Source organism: Geotrypetes seraphini, chromosome 3, assembly GCF_902459505.1.
Source record: "Geotrypetes seraphini chromosome 3, aGeoSer1.1, whole genome shotgun sequence".
Classification (NCBI taxonomy): Eukaryota; Metazoa; Chordata; class Amphibia; order Gymnophiona; family Dermophiidae; genus Geotrypetes; species Geotrypetes seraphini.
In genome coordinates this window covers 10,905,206-10,927,304 of record NC_047086.1, presented here as the reverse complement: position 1 = coordinate 10,927,304, position 22,099 = coordinate 10,905,206, and the positions used below count along the sequence as shown (strand labels likewise).

At 45.1% G+C, this 22,099-nt stretch overlaps 1 protein-coding gene across 4 annotated transcripts in view; it reads left to right on the top strand.

Annotated features, from left to right (window-relative positions):
* SOBP (sine oculis binding protein homolog) overlaps positions 1–22,099 on the top strand; it is a 321,828-nt gene that overhangs the window by 230,541 nt on the left and 69,188 nt on the right. For 2 of the 4 annotated variants that reach the window (XM_033938321.1, XM_033938322.1), the window contains exon 6: positions 17,884–17,991. The exons of the other annotated variants lie outside the window; for them this stretch is intronic. In XM_033938321.1, the coding sequence (XP_033794212.1) occupies positions 17,884–17,991 (108 nt within the window). The remainder of the gene's footprint in view (positions 1–17,883; positions 17,992–22,099) is intronic. 4 annotated transcript variants of the gene reach the window in all.

Sequence of the window (22,099 nt, the reverse complement as noted above, 5' to 3'; positions counted from 1 at the left end):
AGGTCTCGCTGCTGCCTCGGTTCTGCAGAAAAGAGGATTTTGAACTGGTCCTGACATCTTTTATTTTAATTTAATGCCAGGATTTATAGCCTGCTTAATCTCCTGAACAAAGAACTATAAAAAAAACAACAATTTAAAATAACCAAAAATAAAAACATACAATTAAATTCAATAATACAGTACTCCCCTGATATTCATGGGGGTTCCGTTCCAGGAACCCCTGCGAATCTCAAAAAACCATGAATACAGTTTTTCATGGGGGAGCCGCAAGAGGGCAGCAGGAGAGCAGCCAGAGCGCCGCGAGTGCAGGAAATCACTCGTGGTACGCTCCGACCGCCTCTTCCTGCACTAAGTTGGGCCTTATCCAATCAGGAGCTGCGTGTCAAAGAGACGGTCGGAGCGTACTGCAAGTGATTACCTGCACTCGCGGCGCTCTGGCTGCTCTCTCCCGCTGCCCTCTCCTTGTCGACGGTTCGCGGTTGGAAAATACCGCAAATGACCGGGACCACGAACCATCAACCGCGAACGACTGGAGGAACACTTTATAATACACACACACACATGATGGCAGATGATAAGGTCAAATGGCCCATTCACGCCATCCACTATTTCCTCCTCTCCCTAAGAGATTCCACACGCGTGTCCCATGCTTTCTTGAATTCACACACAGTCTCTGTCTCCACCATCTCTACCGGGAGACCATTCCATGCATCTACCACCCTTTCTGTAAAAAAATATTTCTTTAGATTACTGCTGAGCCTTTCACCTCTTAACTTCATCCTGTTCCCTCTCATTCCGGAGCTTCCTTTCAAATAAAAGAGACTCAACTCATGTGCATTTACGCCACGTAGGTATTTAAACGTCTCTATCATATCTCCCCTCTCCTCCAGAGTATACATATTGAGATCTTTAAGTCTTTTCCCATATATCTTATAACAAAGACCACCGACTACTTTAGTATCCTTCCTGAGGGCTGACTTTATATACTTTTGAAAGTGCGGTCTCCAGAATTGTACACAATATTCTAAATGAGGTCTGGGGCATCAATACCTCCTTTTTCCTACTGGCCATACCTCTCCCTAGTATCCTTTTAGCTTTTGCCATCACCTTTTCCGCTTGTTTGACTTCCTTTAGATCATCTCATACTATCACACCCAAGTCCCGCTCCTTCATGCACAAAAGTTCTTCACACATCCCCCCCCCAAAAAAAAAAAAACCCAGTATCATTCCCTTCAGTTTTTGTATCCCAAATGCATGGTCTTGTATTTCTTAACATGAAATCTTAGCTGTCAAAATTTCAAATCATTCTTCAAACTTTGCTAGGTCCTTCCTCATGTTATCCACACCATCAGGGGTGTCTACTCTGTAGCAGATTTTGGTATCATATGCAATGAGACAAATCTTACCTGACAACCCTTCAGCAATATCACTTACAAAAATGTTAAAAAGAACAGGCCCAAGCACCAACCCTTGAGGCACACCATTGGTAACGTCCCTTTCCTTGGAGCAATCTCCATTGATCATGACCCTCTGTTGCCTTCCACTCAACCAGTTCTTGACCCAACCTGTCACTTTGGGACCCATCCCGAGGGCACTCAGTTTATTTATTGGACGTCTGTGTGGAGCACAGTCAAAGTAGTTCCGGCTCACTTCAACCTTTTGCAAATGCTTAAAAACTACTTTATTTGCTAAACACTTTGAAATTTACTTTACCAAACTTAGTCTTTTCTGGGGTTTTTTTTATCTGATAACTTAACTATTGTAAACCGAGTCGAGCTTTCCTCGAATGATGACTCGGTATATAAAGTCAAGCATTAGATTAGATTAGGCTTTGCTAAAATCTAAATACACCACATCTAGCGCACATCCTCTATCCAATTCTCTGGTCACCCAGTCAAAGAAATTGATCAGATTTGTCTGACAACACCTACCTCTAGTGAATCCATGTTGCCTTCGGTCCTTTACTCCACCAGATTCCAGAAACATCACCATTCTCTGTTTTAAAAGTCCATCCCCTTCTTTTACAAAACCGTAGCACTGTTTTTAGCAATGGATGCGACGGTAACAGTCAAGTTTCAAGTTTATTTAAAAAATTTGATTTATCGCCTAATCATAAATTCAAGGCGATGCACAATTCTAAAACAATTTATAAAAACTTAGAGGGGAACAAAATTCATATTCTAAAAACATGACTTACCGGACAGACAGAACCAATAAGGAAGGCAGGGATAGAAATCCAATAATTGAAAGAAAATGAGACAATTAAGGGAAACCACAAAAGGAAGGGTTTTAAAGAAATCAGAAGTCTTCAGCAGGGTTGAGCGGGATCAGGAGTCTAAACTGATGTGTGTGGTCCTAATTTGCGGTGTCTAGCAGTCAAAAGCATCTTTAAAAAGAAAGCCTTTTAACTTGCTCTTAAATCTTTCAATATTTCGTTCTTCCCTTAAATAAATTGGTGAGGAATTCCACAATTGGGGAGCCCTGGCTCATAGGAATTCTATGAGCATCGGAGCTGTTTCCGCCGCATCTGGTGCTAAAAACCGCACTATGGTTTTGTAAAAAGGGGGAGGGGGCATATATGACAGATAACTGGAGAGGTTTTGGCCTCCAGTTGGCAAATAACAGTCAGATTATTGAGTTTTACCAAATATTATGATAACCCCAACAGCCCCTTAACCTTATGTCCTTTTCGTGGCCTTTGAACCCTTTCCCTTCTCTGTATTTATCCCATGTTTTTTTGAATTTTATTACCATTTTTGCCTACATTGTTTTCTTTAGGAAATCATTCCAACAATCCATCGTTCTTTCCATGAAAAAATATTTTCTGAGGTTCCTGAATCTGCCGCCTTAGAGTTTCATATCATGACGTCTAGTTTGGCATCTTCATGTGAATTATTAGTACCTTTCAAATATTTAATTGATTTCCCCACACCCCCGTCTTCTCATCTCATGTGGTTTTGTTGTAAATTCCACATCATTATTCTTGGTCCTCTCCAGGCTCTCTCTGAAATATCATCCAGTACTCAACACAATATTCTAGATAAGGCTTGTCCAACCTAAGGCCTGCAAGCTTTTATCTGGCTCTTGGAAGTTTGGCAATTCTTGTGGTCCTTTGCAGCAGGATTCCTGCTCTCCCACCATTACTCGACTTTTTGCAAGTTTGAGCCACGTGGTACTGGAAGTTTGGGTTGGTTTTGTGGTTTCAAGTTTTGCAAGGATTCCAAATCATGAGACCAACCCATGAGGCTCAAGCTTACGGAGAGCTGTGTCGCGGTGGGGAAGCAGGAATTCTGCTGCTGCTCCTTTAGCTGAAGCCAGGTGAGGGAAACGAGACCAGGTGAAGACTGGGGGGTGGGGTTTACATGAGAGAGACTGGGTGAAGGCTGGGGAGGCGACAATGCACCTTTGCATTTTATCGCTATTTGACTAAACACGTGACAAAACACAATGGTGCATGTTTTAGCTCTCCAAATGTTTCTAAATATAAACTATGGCTCCCGATAGAAAAAGGCTGGACATACCTGCTCTAGATCAAGACTCATCATGGATCTGCACAGAGTCTCTGCCGATTATGCCTGTCCCCGTACACACTAGCGTCTCTCAGGCTCTGACCACTGCCTTACCACACTGTTGTGCTGCCTACTGGACCACATCACCGAAGGTCCTTATTTGCAATGACTGGGTGCTTTTTCTCCTCCATTATCTGTCCTTTATTGACACTCAGCCCAGAAACTCCTTGCCCGGGAGCCACATACCAGGGCTCATAGTAACATAGTAAATGATGGCAGATAAAGACCTTCATGGTCCAGCCAATCTGCCCAAAAGCCACCTGATCTCTACAGTCACAGCCCACATTTGACCATTAGCCCCTCCAGATTCTATATATGGTGACCACATTTGGATGTGTTCCTGAGAGGCGTGCACAGCGAAATTGGCTAATGGGCCATTAACAGTGGAGTGCGGTCGGGCCTTCAGGGGATTTACTCCACCCCCTAAAGGCCTTGAGGGCACTGCTCTGAATTTGATTGGTTGAGCCAGGCAACAGGCAGATGCTGCTTAGCCAATCAAATTCAGGTTTCAGAGAATCCCCAGCCCAAGAGCCCTGCTTCTTGTTTGATGCAGTCTGACTGGTTGAGCAGGCTGCCTACTCAACAAATCAAACTGCCCGATTCCCGCCCTTAACACACCTCCCAACACGCCCCTTTGAGCTCTGGACACACAGCAGTTTAGAAGTGCTGCTGAATGACCAGAAAGTTTATTTGGACGTCCAAGTGCTGACTTAGGCCGTTTTTTTTATTACGCCCCTCTTAGTGTCTACAAGCATCTCAATGCACCCCCCCCCCTCCCTTTCCAAACCTCTCTCTTCCCTTCAGATCCTAATGCATTTTTCAACTATCAACCTTATAATCTCCCTGGGAAAGCCCAGGCCAATTCTTTTGTAAACCGCCTAGAACTGAAAGGTATTGGCGGGACAGAAGGCACCAAATGTAATAGCTCCTGATTGTACAGCAGCAGTCAATTTCCTGCACCCAGATCCATCACAGGGGCAAATTTACCAGCAGACAGAGCAGGCAGGTACCTAAGGCATCTGCCTTAACGAGGCAGCCAGCATGTCCATTTTAATTACATGCTTTTTATCATCCGCTGCAGTGCTCTACAGTACAGGCATGGGGAAGCAGCTGGCTCTCCATGTGCCTAAGGGCAGCCACAGGTATATAAATCTTCTGTTGCACACATACATCACTAAAGCTGTACAGTGTAAAACCATAAAGGATAGTGGATCTACTGAAAATAAGTTTTTGGGGTGTTTTGATTTTTGTTTTACAAAAACAATAAATAAAACTTTCTATTTTACCCTCCCTAGGAAGGAGGGGGGGGATGGATTATTTAGGATTCTTTCCCTGCAGCCAGGAATTTTGTTCCACTTCCAACTGTTTTTCCCAGATATAGAACAGCAGGATGTTAAGGCAAAGCTGAAAAGCCAGGATTCTTCAAGATAAATGCAGGGACAAAGCAGGGAAGAAGGTCAGCACATGCAAGTAGGCCTCTGCAGAAGTAAGTTCTTCTCTTCCAGGGTAAAGGCTACAGAATACAAGCTTACATCCACTGGTGGCATGCCAGGACTGCAAAAAACCAGCCATCTGGAAAGGCTGCCACATGCTGTGGGTAACCAGGGGGAGGAGAAGTGAAATCTAGTATAAGGAGCTCTTCTGTTTTCAGGTATTCATAAGCTTTAGATGCTGGGTTTGTTTTTTTTCCCCCACCAGTTAGGAGTTTATCTGTATGTTGCACAGGGGTGTAGCTAGCACCGAGCAAGCCTGGCAAAATGCCCAAGGCTGCCCAATGGTAGGGGCTACCTGTGATGGTGAATCCTCCCCTTTCCCCTACCGCTCGCCTGGCATCCTCCCTTTGCTCTGCCCCCCTCCACCTGGGCCCAGCATCTCTCTACAACTCCTTCCCCTGCAGTCCTCAAAATGCACAAGTCTGTAGAAGAGACAGCAATTGAAACAAGTAGCCTCTGACCAGCCCTGCTCACATGAAGTTACATCAGAGAAGTAGGACACAATACAGGAAAAGCCCTGTTAGGACCGGGCAGAGGCCATTTATTACAATTACTGTCACTGCTGAAGACTTGTGGCATGTTTTGAGGAATTGGAAGGGGGGGGGGGCTAGAGAAATGCCAGACTCACAGGAGGAAGATAGATGCTGGAACTGAGGGGAGAATCAAAGGAAGAGAGATCTGAAGTCAAGGGGAGGGGGAGAGATGCTGGAACTGTGAAGGGAGGAAGAAAAGGGAGAGATGGATTGGGGAGGGGGAAACAGAGAAAAGAGAAAGAGACCTGGAGCAAAGGGGAGGAGTAAGAAAAGGGAAGAAATGCTAGATTGGGTTGGGGGGAGTGAAAGGAAGAGAGTGTGAGAGAGAGAAAGAGACTGGACCAGGAGAGAGAGAGGGGGTGAGATGATGGACTAATAGAGGGAGGGTGAGAGAGAAAAAGGAGCTGTTCCAGGGGAGTGGGTATAGGAGGAAGGAAAAGAAAGGGAGAATCTGGATATGGGGAGGGACAGGGACACAGAGAGGAGATGCTGGACAAAAATAGAGGGACAGAAAAAGAGGAAGAGCATCGGGGTTCAGGTCTCTGTGTGGGCAGAGCAGGCTGTGCCCTTCAGCCACTTTATCAGGAGGGAGTAGTGTAATGCCTAGTGTAGGAGGCTGAGATTCTGGGGAACTGGGTTCAAATCCCAACCCTCCATTGCCCCAAGTAGAAGAACTTGCTTCTCCCAAGTCTTCCACTAAACCATCTTTTTCCCTGTCAATCCATTCAAAATTCTGCTGCACGACTTTTCACAATGCTTCTATTATCTCTCTCCTCCTATCCATTTCAAACTCCTCTTATTGATGTACAAACGCATTCACTCTGCAGCGCCTCACGATCTCTTTACTCCTCTTTGGAAACTCTCTTCATTGGGTAAGTCTCTCTTATCTGTACCCTTCTCCTCTACTGCCAACTCTAGACTCTGTCCCCTCTATCTTGCTACACCGTTTGCCGGAAACAGACAGCCTGAGTCAGTATGTGGCCCAGTGGTTAGAGCTACAGCCTCAGCACCCCAATTAAATATTAGCACCCTGAGGTTATGGGTTCAAACTAGTGCTGCCCGATTCGATTCAATTCACTGTCAATGACACAGCTTTTTAAGTTTAAACAAAGTACAACAATACATTTCACAAAGTACTTTTAAAAAAATCACATTTTTCCATTAAAGCAGTTCTGGAGACATTTGCTTGAACAGTCTTTTTTCCCAGTCCATAAGCAAGCAATATGAAAAAGATTTCCTTAATTATCTACTCAAACATTTTTGCTATTTACTTTCATTGTACCTAGACTATTATTCAGTAGAAAAAATTTAGTTTGTTCAATCAAGCAGAACATTCACTCATAGAAGTCCAATGTCCAGATAGGATTTGATTGAACAAACTACATTTTTTCTAGGTATAATGAATAGCAAAAATGTTAAAGCCACACAGAAAAGCAGTAAAAGTCAATAGGTTCTCCGAGTGGGAACAACCTGATGTCTCAGCACTTGAGGAAAAGGCCACATAATAATGTTTATAAGATAAATCATATAAATGATTATACTGAAGGGTGTCCTCAGCGAGAGAGGTAAGTGAGGGGAGAGAATTCTCTAGCACTTTACACAATAAGGCCCAGGTTAATCACACCATCATAGGACACCTCGCGTGTGCTCAAATCAATCAATGTGATAAATTAAACAGTGATATACAATAGGTCAATCATGGGTCGGCAGTAGCTCGGCGGTTACTTCACTGCATTTACAATTGGTCAATCACACGAGTGCAAGATCAAACAGGTTGTTCCCACTCAGAGAACCTATTGACTTTTACTGCTTTTCTGTGTGAGTAGATAATTAAGCAAATTTCTGATAGCCAAGCTTCCATCCCCAGCCCCCCAGACTCACCAGCCCCCCTGCCGATGCCCAGCTTCCATCCCCAGCCCTCCAGACTCACCAGCCCCCCTGCCGATGCCCAGCTTCCATCCCCAGCCCTCCAGACTCACCAGCCCCCCTGCCGATGCCCAGATTCCATCCCCAGCCCCCCAGACTCACCAGCCCCCCTACCGATGTCCAGCTTCCATCCCCAGCCCCCCAGACTCACCAGCCCCCCTGCCGATGCCCAGCTTCCATCCCCAGCCCCCAAGACTCACCAGCCCCTCTGCCGATTCCCAGCTTCCATCCTCAGCCCCCAAGACTCACCAGCCCCCCTGCCGATTCCCAGCTTCCATCCCCAGCCCCCAAGACTCACCAGCCCCCCTGCCGATGCCCAGCTTCCATCCCCAGCCCCCAAAACTCACCAGCCCCCCTGCCGATGCCCAGCTTCCATCCCCAGCTCCCAAGACTCACCAGCCCCCCTGTCAATTCTCAGCCCTCCTGCCGATTCTCAGCCCCCCCTTGCTGATTCTCAGCCCCCTCCGCCGATTCTCAGCCCCCCTGCCGATTCTCAGCCCCCCTGTTGATTCTCAGCCCTCCCCTGCGATTCTCAACCTCCCCCCTGCCGATTCTTAGCCCCCCTGCCGGTTCAGTTACTTACTCGACTGGATGTGGAATCGCGGGGAAGAGAGGAGAAATGTGGAGACAGAGCCAGCAAAAAAATACCCTTTGCTTCCGAGGTCCACTGCACGAGGTCTGCTCGCTCCCCCCTCGACGCTCCCACGTCCTTTGTTTCTTCTGATGTAACTTCTGGTTTCACAAAACCAGAAGTTACATTAGATGGGAATGAGTCCGGCAGCCGGCGGTGAAAAAAGAATGAACTTGAATCGGGGCTGAATCGGTGAGTCTGTTTTTTTAGAAAAATGAATCGATTCACCTGATTCGAATTGGTGAACTGATTCGAATCGTGAATCGGGCAGCACCTGTTCAAACCCTGTGCTGCTCCTTGTGACCCTGGGCAAGCCACTTAATCCTCCACTGCCCCAGATACATTAGATTGTGAGCCCACCGGGACAGATAAGGATAATGCTTGAGTACCTAATTTGTAACCCATTCTGAGCTTCTTTGGGAGGAAGGGCTACAAAATTAAACAAATATGTCAAGCTCCATATTCTGGCTTTATTCAAATCTGGCTAAAAGCCCACTTTTTTTAACACTGCTTTTAACTCCTAATTCTTACCAATGTCTGTTTTATCATTTGCTCTGTAAGAAATTGCCTAACCCCCTGTTTGTCTGTTAGATTGTAAGCTCTATTGAGCAGGGATGATCTCTTACATGTTACTATACAATGATATATTAGCGATAGGAAGAAGTGCAATTGTGAGACTCAAAGGTGAAGGGGAGGAATATGAAGAAGGTGATAAAGAAAAGGCTGAATTGCTTAACAAATATTTCTGTTCTGTGTTCATGGCTTAAGCACCGGAAGCGGGACCACAGAAGACAAACATGAATAGGGATAGAGGAGTAATAGACCCTGATCGATTTTCAGAGGGTTGTGTTCATGAGCTAGCTAGCTAAAATAAAGGTAGACAAAGCGATGGGGCCAGATGGTGTACATCCGAGGGTGCTGAAGGAACTTAGGGACGTTCTGGGTGCTCTGCTGACTGACCTTTTCAATGAGTCTCTAGAATCAGGAGTGGTACCAGAGGACTGGAGAAGGGCAGATGTGGTCCCTCTCCACAAAAGTGGAAGTAAGGAAGAAATAGGGAATTACAGACTTAAGTCTGACTTCTGTTGTAAGCAAATTAATGGAAACACTTTTAAAACAGAGAATGGTCAAGTTTCTGGAATTTGGTGAATTACAGAACTGGAGGCAACATGGATTCACTAGAGGTAGGTCTTGTCAGACAAATCTGATCAATTTCTTTGACTGGGTGACCAAAGAATTGGATAGAGGGAGTGCGCTAGATGTGGTGTATTTTAGATTTTAGCAAAGCCTTTGATAGTGTTCCACATAGACATCTAATAAATAAACTGAGTGCCCTCGGGATGGGTCCCAAAGTGACGGGCTGGGTCAAGAACTGGTTGAGTGGAAGGCGACAAAGGAAAGGGATGTTACCAGTGGTGTGCCTCAAGGTTCTGTTCTTGGGCCTGTTCTTTTTAACATTTTTATAAATGATATTGCTGAAGGGTTGTCAGTTAAGATTTGCCTCTTTGCAGATGATACCAAAATGTGCTACAGAGTAGATACCCAGGATGGCGAAGCTTGAAGAATGGTTTGAAATTTGGTAGCTAAAATTTAAAGCTAAGAAATGCAATGTCATGCATTTGGGCTAGAAAAACCTGAGGGAATGGTACAGATTAGGGAGTGAAGAACCTATGTGCACGACAGAAGTACGGGACATGGGTGTGATTGTATGATGGATTAAGAGCTAGTTAAAATACAGAAAACAGAGTACGGTTAAATGGTCAATATTCGCAATGGAGAAGAGTGGAGTTCCCCATAGATCTGTGCGAGGACTGCTGCTTTTTTACGTATTTATCAGTGATCCAGAGATGAGAATAGTGAGATAATTAAATTTGCTGATGACACAAAGTTGTTAAATCACAAGGAGACTGTAAGAAATTGCAAGAGGAACTTGCAAGACCAGACATCAAAATGGCAGAGAAAGTTTAATGTAAGCAAATGCAAAGTGATGCACTTGAGAGAGAAGAATCCAAACTATAGGTACCTGATGCAGGTTCCGTGTTAGGAGTCATCGTTCAGGGAAATGATCTAGGTGTCATCGTTTAAGATATATTGAAACCCTCAGGTCAGTGAGAAAATAGAATGTTAGGAATGATCAGGAATGGAATGGAAAACAAAGATGAGAATGTTGTAATGCCCTTATATCGCTCTATGGTATGATTGCATCTCAAATACTGTGCAATTCTGGTCGCCATTTCTGAAAAAAGATATAGCGAAATTAGAAAAGGTACAGAGAAGGGCAACAAAAATGATAAAGGGGATGAGATGACTTTTCTATAAGGAAAGGCTAAAGCTGTTAGGGCTGTTCAGTTTGGAGAAGAGATGGCTCAGAGGAGAAATGATTGGGGTCTATAAAATACTGAGTGGAGTGGAAAGGGTAGATGTGAATCGCTTGCTTACTCTTTCCAAAAATACTAGGACTAGGGGCATGCAATGAAGCTACTAAGTAGTAAATTTAAAATAAACCGGAGAAAATATTTCTTCACTCAACATATAATTAAACTCTGGAATTCATTGCCAGAGAATGTGGTGAAAGCAGTTAGCTTAGCAGGGTTTAAAAAGGGGTTGGATAACTTCCTAAAAGAAAAGTCCATAAGGCATTATTAAGATTTACTTGAGGAAATTCACTGCTTATTCCTAGAATAAGCAGCATAAAATCTGTTTTACTCCTTGGGATCTTGCCCAGGTACTTGTGGCCTGAGTTGGCCATGTTTGGAAACAGGATACTGGGCTTGATGGACTTTCAGTCTGTCTCAGTATTGCAACTCTAATGTTCTTAATAGAACAGTAAAAAATTAAGTTTGTTCTACTTATCTCAGATATCCAAGTTCAGAAGATGCAACATACCTTAAATTTAACAGGATGAAGTTCTAAAAGTCTCAAAAAATAAGTTTTAAGACAAGAATGTGCCAGAGTCAGCTGAAGAATACTAAGAATGAAAGAGCTTATGTGGGCCAGCTGGACAGCACAAAATGAAGGAACTTCTCAGCAAAGCTGTTGCCTAGAGCCTGATATGGAAGATAAACATCAAAAGGATAGGAGACCCTGGAAAGAGAATTAAGAAAAGTGTCAATGAGACACTGGGACCAAAGCAATGATTAGGCAACAAAGGTAGAAAAATATATATACCGTATTTTTCGCTCCGTAAGACACACCCTAGATTTAGAGGAGAAAAACAAGAAAAAAAACATTCTGAACCAAATTGTGCACCCAGCCTCCCTCACTCCCTGCCAGGCTTCATACCCTGTCTCACTAACCTTAAATGTAACCTGCCCCTCCCCCTCACCTGGTGGTCTAGTGGTAGGCTGGGACAGGAGGGATCTGTCCCAGCCGACTAACAAATTTTTCCTCCTCCCCCCCCCTTCCCAGTACCTTTTTTAAAAAAACTGCTCTTTTAAAACATCCCTTGCGCACACTCACCCGCCCTTCCTTTTAAAACACCCCCGCCCCGCAGTACCAGAGATGTTTATTTCCAAAAGCTAACATTTAAATTAATAAATGCAAAATAAAATACTTTTTCTACCTTTGTTGTTTGAACACGTTTTGTTATGTCTCTTCTGTTTGTGCAGGGTCTCCTGTCCCTCTGACATTTCTTCTATTCTACACCCCTATTTGCCCTCCCCAGCATCTTTCTTCTCTGTCCCATGTCCTCATCTGCCCCTTTTCCAGCAATGTCTTTCAGTGTCCTAATCTCCATCCTTGACCCTGATTTCCCTCCTCAGCCAGCATCTCTCTTCTATGTTCTTATTTCTCCCCATGTTCAGCTTCTCCCCTGTCTCTTCCCTTCTTCTCAAGATCTTCTCACCTCAAGGCCACATATCTTCCCAGCCTGCCCCCCCCCCCTCCGATGCTGGCATCATTTCCCCTCTTTTGCTCCTCCAATGCAGCCCCTTTCTTTCCTCTCCACCTGCTCTTCCCCATTCCCATGTTCCTCCTTACTACTCTGGCAGCAGCGATTGCATACAATCTTCCCCACAGTACCTTTTAAACACCTCGTAATCCTGGTGGTCCAGCGGTGTATGGATCGACAGGAACGTGCTTTCTGCGCTGCTGCCTGGGCCCATCCCACTTTCTGAATGGCTGCAGTCAGTTTTCGTGAGTCCCGTGAGAACTGATGCAACCATTCAGAAAGCGAATCGGGCCCAGGCAGCAGCGCAGAAAGCACGCTCCTGCTGACCCATACACCGCTGGACCACCAGGCTTAAGGGGTATCTTAAAAGGTGTGTGTGTGTGGGGGGGGTTTAAAAGGAAGGGCTGGCGGGCAGACCGTGCTTTTAAAGGGCGGGTGGTGTTTTAAAAAGGTACCAGGAGGAGGGGGGCAGGTCGTCTTTGCTCCATAAGACGCAACCGCTTTTCCACCTCCTTTTTGGGGGTGGAAAAAGTGCGTCATATGGAGCAACATTGTTAATCTTTTGGTTATACTTGCTGTACGGCATAGGGCTAGATTCACTAAGGAAACCGATGGTGTACTGCTCGATTTGCGCTCAATTTTCGACCCCGGCTCGATTCACTAACCACCCTCCAGACCTCATCCGCACCGTATGTGATCAGCGCATGCAAATGAGTAAAAATGCATATAAATTTCTTAACGCGTCAATTCCTGAAACCATTTCCTCCAAACCGACTGGCCTTTCCGTTCCAAAAAATTACGACTGCTGAGGACCAGTCGTTTACATCCTCGCCGGCTATTTCTGCCTAGCAACCAACGCGTGCATGTTAAGAACCCCATCAAAAATATATATCTACCCCTCCAAAAATCATAAATATAACAAAACTTTTAAATATATGTAATCCTTCATGTACATAAGCATTAGAAATATTTTTTTTTCTTTTTTGGAATGTGCATAGCGAGCGCGGGAGTGAATCTCATATCTGTAATGCGCATTGCAAGAAAATCGTGGATTAACCCTGTGCTCTCCTTGCGCATTGTACATTTCAAATATCAATTCCAAATAACCAAAAAACCCAAAAATCAAATAAAACTTTTATGGGCCAGCTATCCCTTCCCCCTTCCTTCCAGCTGGATTGTCACGTGCATGTGACAGTAGGCGCATTCGGAGCCCGTTAATGACATCCGTGATTAAACCACGCCCCATTTCTACGCAGTGAATTCCTAAATAGCTAGCGAATGCGTTATGAGCTTCAAAACCAACCAGGATACAGTGCACACGCGTGTTGATCGATGTTTCAGCGCTAATAGCGGCGTGTTTACGATTGGATCGTTTGCATGGACAAGCTGCACTGAATCGATCAGCTACAATGACTCGGAAACGGATAGGATACAAATAGGATAGATCTCGGGACATTAGTGAATCCTGCCCTAAGTCTAGATCCGCCCACCTCCGCCCTTTCCCCGCCTCCAAAAACACTTCTTTTCGCTCTAGTCATTCAGAGGCAGGGGAAAGGCCTAAGCTGGTTTTAAATACATCTAAAACCAGCTTTGATTATCGGTGCTTGGATGATCTGTCTTTTTGATCATCCAAGTACCAATTTAGGACACTTTTTGGATGTTTTTAATTTTTTAATTTTTTTAAATTATGAGCCCCATAAGGTTTAGCTGTGTTCTGCATGTGTGACTAAGGCCAGGTGTTCTGGTAGGAATGAATGTTGTGAAGCATTATTAGTGTCATGGCCCCAAGTAGGAAGATATTTGTTGGCAGTTTACCGCATCTGGATGGCCTCTGCACATGTGCAGATGTCGATGTGATGGTGTCGCATGCTTGCGTGCATGAGTGTGATGTCATCACATCGACATCCATGCATGCATGGAGGCCTTCTAGACGCATCCTAGAGCTTGGGGAAGGAAACACGAGGTTGATGTGGGCGGGGCTGAGGGCAGAACAGGGCGTGCTAGGGCGGGGCCAAGTGCCCTCTTTTTTTAAAAAAGAGGAAATCTGCTAACCCTAGCTCAAGAGTAATCTAAGGAAATACTTTTTTTTACAGAAAGGGTGGTAGATGCGTGGAATAGTCTCCTAGTAGAGATGGTGGAGACAAAGATTGTGTTTGACTTAAGGAAAGCATGGGACAGGCACGTGGGATCTCTTAGGGAGAGGAGAAAAAAGTGGATGCTGTGAATGGACAGACTGGATGGACCATTTGTCCTGTATCTGTTTTTCGAATTCAGTTCTCTCTCCCCTCAGTTTTCTCTTTTCCAAGTTGAAAAACCCTAACCTCTTTAGTCTTTCCTCATGCGAGGGCAGTTCCATCCCCTTTATCATTTTTGGCACTCTTCTTTGAATTATTTCTAATCCCATGATATCATTTTTGAGATATAGCACCCAACACTGAATGCAGTACTCCCATGGAGCAATACATAGGTGATATAATATTGTTGGTCTTATTTGCCATCCCTTTCCTAATCATCCCTAGCATCCTGCACATTGGGCAGAAGCTTTCAGCATATTGTCTATGACAGGGGTGGAGAACGAGGGCTGCAATCCAGTCGGGTTTTCAGGACTTCCCCAGTGAATATGAAAGATCTATTTGCATGGGCTGCCTCCATTGTATGCAGATAGATCTCATGCATACTCATTGGGGAAATCCTGAAAACCTGACTGGATTGCGACCCTCGAGGAGGGACTTTGACATCCCTGGGCTACCTGGATGGCAGTGTATGTCCAATCTGAAACTCCCTTTGTCCTTCCAATGAGGCTTCACAAGGTGGGAAGGGTTCCCACACCTTCCCACTATAGGAAGCCAGAACCAGGTTTTGGGCCTGGTACTTGACCTACTCTCTTGATTCCTTGCGGTTATAAGTGCCTATAATGACTAACATGGGTGGTATAGACAGTCTGAATTTCAAATATCTCAGGTGTCCACTTAAGGCAGGGGTGTCAAACTCAATCACATTAAGGGGCCGAAATCCAAAACACAGGCAAAGTTGTGGTCCAGGCCTTGCCCAGTCTCTGACCCAAACCCCACCCCCATAATAGTACTAATTATAATAACAATTTTTTCCATCCATTTTTCATATATATATACACACAATATAATCTTATTAATACATAATGCTTAACCACAAAATTAAACTACACAAAGCACACTGCATGTTTTCAACATTCATTCCTACCAGAACACAAATAACCCCTATGCAAATACGGGACTAAAAACTAAAATACTAATATATAAAAAAAAGAAACCCTAAGATTCAAGAGTCTGCATGCAGTACAACTCCCAGAAAAAAACCCCCCAAGGGTTCTAAAGGAACTAAGTCAGGAAATAGCGGGTGCAATCCAGCATGTTTGCAACCTATCCTTGAAAACTGGAGAGGTACCAGAGGACTGGAAACTGGCGAATGTCACACCTATCTTTAAGAAGGGATCGAGAGGTGACCCCGGGAACTATAGGCCGGTGAGCCTGACTTCAGTTACAGAGAAGATGGTGGAAGCAATGATCAAGGACAGCATTTGCGAGCACATCGAGAAAAATGGCTTACTGCGGACAAGCCAGCACGGATTCTGTAAGGGAAGGTCGTGCCTGACAAACCTTCTGTACTTCTTTGAGGGAATAAGCAGTCAGGTGGACAAAGGGGAACCCATAGACATCATTTACCTCGATTTTCAAAAGGCCTTTGACAAGGTGCCACATGAAAGGCTGCTTAGGAAGCTGTGGAACCACGGGGTGGGCGGGGATGTACACAGATGGATCAAGCACTGGCTGTCAGGTAGACTACAGAGGGTCGGAGTAAAGGGCCAATATTCTGACTGGCGGGGAGTCACGAGCGGTGTGCCGCAGTGATCGGTGCTGGGGCCGCTACTCTTCAACATATTTATCAATGACCTGGAAACGGAGGCAAAGTGTGAGGTTATAAAATTTGCAGACGATACCAAACTCTGCGCCAGAGTTAGGACCAGGGAGGAGTGTGAGGAACTGCAAAGGGACCTCGATAAGCTGGAGGACTGGGCAAACAAATGGCAAATGCGCTTTAACGTAGATAAATGCAAGGTCATGCACATAGGGAAAAAGAACCCGTTGTTCGAGTATAAAATGGGGGGGGGAGATTGCTGGAAGACATCGGACTTGAGAGAGACTTGGATGTGCTAGTGGATCCATCCATGAAACCATCCGCACAGTGTGCAGCAGCCTTGAAGAAAGCCAACAGGATGCTGGGCATCATCAAGAGGGGCATATCAACCAGGACGCGGGAAGTCATCATGCCGCTGTATCGAGCGATGGTGCGCCCACATCTGGAATACTGCGTTCAATATTGGTTGCCGCACCTCAAGAAGGACATGGCAGTTCTTGAGAGAGTCCAAAGGAGGGCAACGAAACTGGTAAGAGGGCTGGAAAACTGCCCATATGCCGAGAGGCTGGATAAACTGGGGCTCTTCTCTCTGGAAAAGAGGAGGCTCAGGGGGGATATGATAGAGACCTTCAAAATACTTAGGGGCATAGAGAGGGTGGACAGGGACAGGTTCTTCAGACTAAAAGGGACGACAGGTACGAGGGGGCACTCAGAGAAACTGAAGGGAGATAGGTTCAAATCAAATGCAAGGAAGTTTTTCTTCACCCAAAGGGTCGTGGACAAATGGAATGCGCTCCCGGAGGAAGTGATCCGGCAGAGTACAATACAGGGATTCAAACAGGGATTGGACAGATTCCTGAGGGAAAAGGGGATCGTGGGGTACTGAGGGAGGTGCTGGGGTGTTGCATAAGTATAGACAGCTCACCAGGTCGTGCAGGTGCAAGGCCGGAGGGTTAGGACATTGATGGGAAGATAGGACTTCGATGAGAAACCTAGGGGGCAAGGGGGCCCCTTCTGGTGATTAAGGCAGGTCATGACCTGTTGGGCCGCCGCGGGGGCGGACTGCTGGGCGGGATGGACCTCTGGTCTGACCCGGCAGAGGCACTGCTTATGTTCTTATTTCTTCCTGAGCAGTTCAATAGATAGACAGCAGATTAAAATTCTCAAAATTAACACAATTCAAACACTAACTTGAAAATAAAATCATTCCCCCTGCTTTTGTTGTCTCCCTCCCTCCTGCGGGTGTCTTACCTTCTAGCCGTTTTATGCGTCCCGGGGTCAATGCTCCCGGTGTTCTCTTGTGGCCGGCTCCCTCCTCCTCATAGCTGCAGTGTGCAGCGGCTCCTCGCGTGTTCTGCGCCTGAACCAGAAGCCTTGTCTCTGGCGTCGCAATGTCAGAGGGAATGCTTCTGGATGAGGTGTGGGAGGAGGGAGCTGGCCACTCGGGCCTTGAGTTTGACACCCGTGACTTAAGGCATAGGCGGTGAGGGGGCTCTCCTTTAGATGTATTGAAGAAAGGAGATGGGATTTCGCCATATATGAAGACATTATATTGGCTCCCTGTGGAAGCCAGCATTCAGTTTAAGTTTTCTTGTATGATGTTTAATAGGGTAAAAAGAAGTCTGGATTTACCCGGACATGTCCTCTTTTTAGAGGACTGTCTGGAGGGCTTTTCAAAACCTGGCACTTTGTCTGGGTTTTGAAAAGCTGTTGAGATCGGGGCTGAGTCTGGAGTGCATGCGCGCAACATCACCTCGCATCTGCACTTGCGCAGATCCACTCCAGACCCGGCTCGAAGAGACGAGGTGTGCGTGGGACTGGGGTTGCGGGGCAGAAGAGGGTGGGGGCCACACGTCCTCTTTTCCAGATGCAGAATCTGATAAGCCTAATGTTTAAAATATGTCATTGTTGTATTATTTCAGTAAAAGGGATTTTTCTTTTGAGACAGGAATCTCCCTTCCGATTTCCTGAAGTTAAGGACATAAAATATACCAGAATGTTTAATTCTACCTGGGCTTATCAAGCAGCTAAATCTTGGAAACCCCTACCAGATCAGGTTAGTCAGCATAGCAAATATCAAAGTTTGAAAAAGGCCTTAAAGACTCTTCTGTGATCTAATGTATTAGTCTTTATTTTACGTAACCCGCTGCGGTTGTATTGTATGTATGGTCAATGGCAGGAGAGATCTCCAAGGACAATTTTGGTAACTGGCACCAAAAGCAGAGCTTAAATCCTCTTTGGGGGTGTACCTTCTGCCACAAAGGACACCCCTTCTGAAAATTCATGAACCACACCTTCTTCTAATTGGGTCTAGTTATAGAAGTTACCAGAAGCCACTGGTGCCAGAGTGTCTGCAAAGCCCTGAAAATCCCCTTTGAAACTCCCTGCTCCAAGCAGGTGCAGGAAAATCAACAGGGAAAATGAGGTCAAAAGGGCAGCCTCTAATTACTAGGGCTGCAGGTAGCTGAAGGAAGCTGCCAGTTACCTAGGCAGGGGCAGGCAATTCCGGTCCTCGAGAGCCGGAGCCAGGTCAGGTTTTCAGGATATCCACAATAAATATGCATGAGAAAGATTTGCATCTCAAGGAGGCAGTGCATGCAAATCCATCTCATACATATTCATGGGGGATATCCTGAAAACCTGACCTGGCTCTGGCTCTCGAGGACCGGAATTGCCTACCCCTGACCTAGTGGAATAGATGAACTGAGGGCTAGATTCTGAAAACTTACCATGCCCTTAATGATGGTCACTAAACCAGTTCCAGCCGATTTAGCGTGACAGTATTTTACCAGCCAATTATCAAAATGGCCTTTTCCGAGCTTCCTAGCAGTCTCCAGTTCTACCATGCAAATGTAGTACAACAAGGTTAATTAATATTAAAATGGTAGTAAAATGGACCCATCAATATTTAAAGGAGCATTCTGGGTGATTCTCCATTATCACTGGGTGATTCCCTAATTTTGTCGTACCTCATTTGCAGGCAAAATATTCTGGCAGGGTCTCAGCTATTGTAATCTTACTTTCCGGTCAGTGCCTGAGCACTGACAGGAAAGTAAGTTCTTGATAGCTCAGAACCCCCCCCCAACCCCCAAATTAGAAAAAAAAAAAAAAAAAGACCCTTGAATTGAAGGACAGCAGGAAGGATGCCCACTCCTCCCGCCGCTGGGTTTCCTGCCCCCTCGACAACCCCCTGACACCCCAAACAGGAGGGATGCCCATTCCCTTCTGCCGCCGGTGATCCCCGACACTCCTGACAACCTGGCAGAAGGGATGCCCAATTCCTCCCTCCACCGGTGATCCCCCAACACCCCCAAAAAACCCCGACACCTCTGGCAGGAGGGATGCCGACTCTTTCCTGCCACCAGTGATCCTCGACACCCCCGACAACCCCCCTGACACCCTCATCCAGCCTTCATTGGAAAGGTAATGGGGATATCGAGGGTAGGGGACTCCAGCAATGGGAGGGAGTGGGCATCCCTCCTGCCTGGAGTGTCGGGGGGGGGGGGGAATGAGTTTTGAGAATTCAGCTCTGAATGCTTAAAGAACAGTCAGGAGAAAAATATACACCACTAATTGTATATTTTCTCTTACTGTTACGTACTGAAAGTTACACGGGTATCTGCAACACTTAGGCCTGGATGCTCTAAACTCACTGTGCCTGTAACCAGTTCGAACTGGTTTAGCGTAGAATTAATTTACTCATTGTTGCACATAATGGCTCACCATGGGCTTTCTGTAGGTTCCCTGCAGCCTCTGACTCTCCTATGTAAATGTAGTATAACCACTCTAAAACTACTAGGAATGACTATTGACAAAGGCTGCACCATGCAACCACAAATAAACAAAACAATACAGAAATATTTCGCAGTTATGAGAAACCTTAGACAAGTCCAAAAATTCTTCGAAAGAACACAATTTCAGCTCCTAGTACAATCTCTAATCTTAAGTATACTGGACTACTGCTACATCCTCTACCTCCCCTGCCCTGCAATAATGATTAAAAAACAAAAGGAATTGACCCCAAAATATCCACAAAGAAGAAAATCAGAGAAAACAAACAAAAAAAATTTGTGGAGTGACGATGTTCCTAAATGGACTTTATTTGAAAGTGTCAAAGTTTCAAAGGTACACTGAAATCATCCACATAAAATAATTCCATCCACATAAAAATAAATCATCCACATAAGAGCCTTAAAGGACCTAGTCCGCTAGGGATACAGGACCCAACACGGTCCGCGTTTCGACAAAAAGTCTTCTTCAGGAGTCCCTGGGGGTCCTATAAAGGTGAGTACGTGGGAAACAATTGTGTGGTGAGCCGGAAGTGAGACACTGCTTGCATTTGCAATGGAAAGGGCCCTTATGTGGATGATTTATTTTTATGTGGATGGAATTATTTTATGTGGATGATTTCAGTGTACCTTTGGAACTTTGACACTTTCAAATAAAGTCCATTTAGGAACATCGTCACTCCACAGAGTTTTTTTGGGTTTTCTCTGCAATAATGATTAAACAACTACAAACAATTCAAAACACAGCTCTGAGACTCGTCTACTCATTGAAGAAACATGACCACATTACAGAGGCATACATCAATTCACATTGGCTTCCAATCCAGGAAAGAATACAATTTAAATTCTACTGTATACTATTGAAAAACAATAAACAGAGACATCCCAGTCTACCTAAACAACCGCTTCATCCAAACTACCTCTACCAGGCATAGAAAAACACACACCCCAATTCACATACCCCCAATCAAAGAAGCAAAACGGAAAAAAAACCTATACGACGGCCTACTAGCCACTCAAGCAGCAAAACTAGATAACCAAATCTCCAACCTATTGATAACAAACCCAAGATATTCAGAAAGGAAATAAAAACTATACTCTTCAAGAAATCCCTGAATAAAGCTTAATACCATGAATACCTCCTTCTTACCATCCTCTCCCTGATCCTACCTAACCCTCTCTTGGAAACGATCTCTGATATAACTTTGTAACCCTCCTTCCATAATTCATTTTGTAATCCGTTTTGAACCGAAAGGTAATGGCGGAATATAAATCTGTAATGTAATGTAATGTAATATTAAAGTTAGCACTCTGACCAATGCTCTAACATTGCTTTGTGAGGCACAAAATGTAGTGACGACTTCAGTGACCTGAAATTACCGACAGGTCTGGAGGTGCTATAAGCATGTTACCAACAGGTCTGCCATGAAGTTGAAATAACATTTATCATACAGGAGGAGGGCCATATATATGTGTGTGCTAAAAAGTGTGTTTTATGCATGACCTTCTTGCCTCAATCATCCTTCAGACCCCTGGACCTGACTGACCCCCCGATCCCCCATCCCCCATGAAGGTCGGCAAGAGGATGCCTACTCCCTTCTGCCTCGGTCACCTGGACCCCTCTCCCACACGTACCTCTACCCACTCCCGTACCTTATTAAGAAGACAGCTCACTCACTCCTGCCGGCAGGCTCTTTTCTTCAAAATGGCAGGCTTTCCCTTTCCTGGTGCATCCTGGGACCATACCAAGGGGAATCCGTTTATTTATTAGATACCTTCCAAAGGTTTTGCTAAAATCTAAATACACCACATCTAGCGCACTCTATTCAATTCTCTGGTCTCCCAGTCAGATTTATCTTACAAGTCTTAGCTCTAGTGAATCCATTTTGCCTCAGGTCCTGTAATTCACTGGATTCCAGAAATGTCACTATTCTCTGTTTTAAAAGTGTTTTCATTCATTTACTTACAGCAGAAGTCAGACTTACTGGCCTGTACTACCCTACTTCTTCCTTACTTCCACCTATTTGGAGAGGGACCACATCCGCCCTGCTCCATTCCTAGTACCATTTCTGACTAGAGAAGCACTGAAAAGGTCAGCCAGGAGAGTTGCCAGAACTCCCTAAATTTCCTCAGATGTACACCATCCGGCCCTATCACTTTATCCACCTTTAGTTTATCAAGCTCCTCACAAACACAATCCTCTGAAAATTGATCAGGATCTACCACACTTCCATCCCTATTTGCATTTGTCTTATGTAGTCCAACTCCTGCTGCTTCAGCTGTAAACACAGAACAGAAATATTTGTTAAGCGATTCAGTCTTATCTATATCAGCTTCTACATATTTGTCTCACAATGCCACTTTTGAACTTCTTCC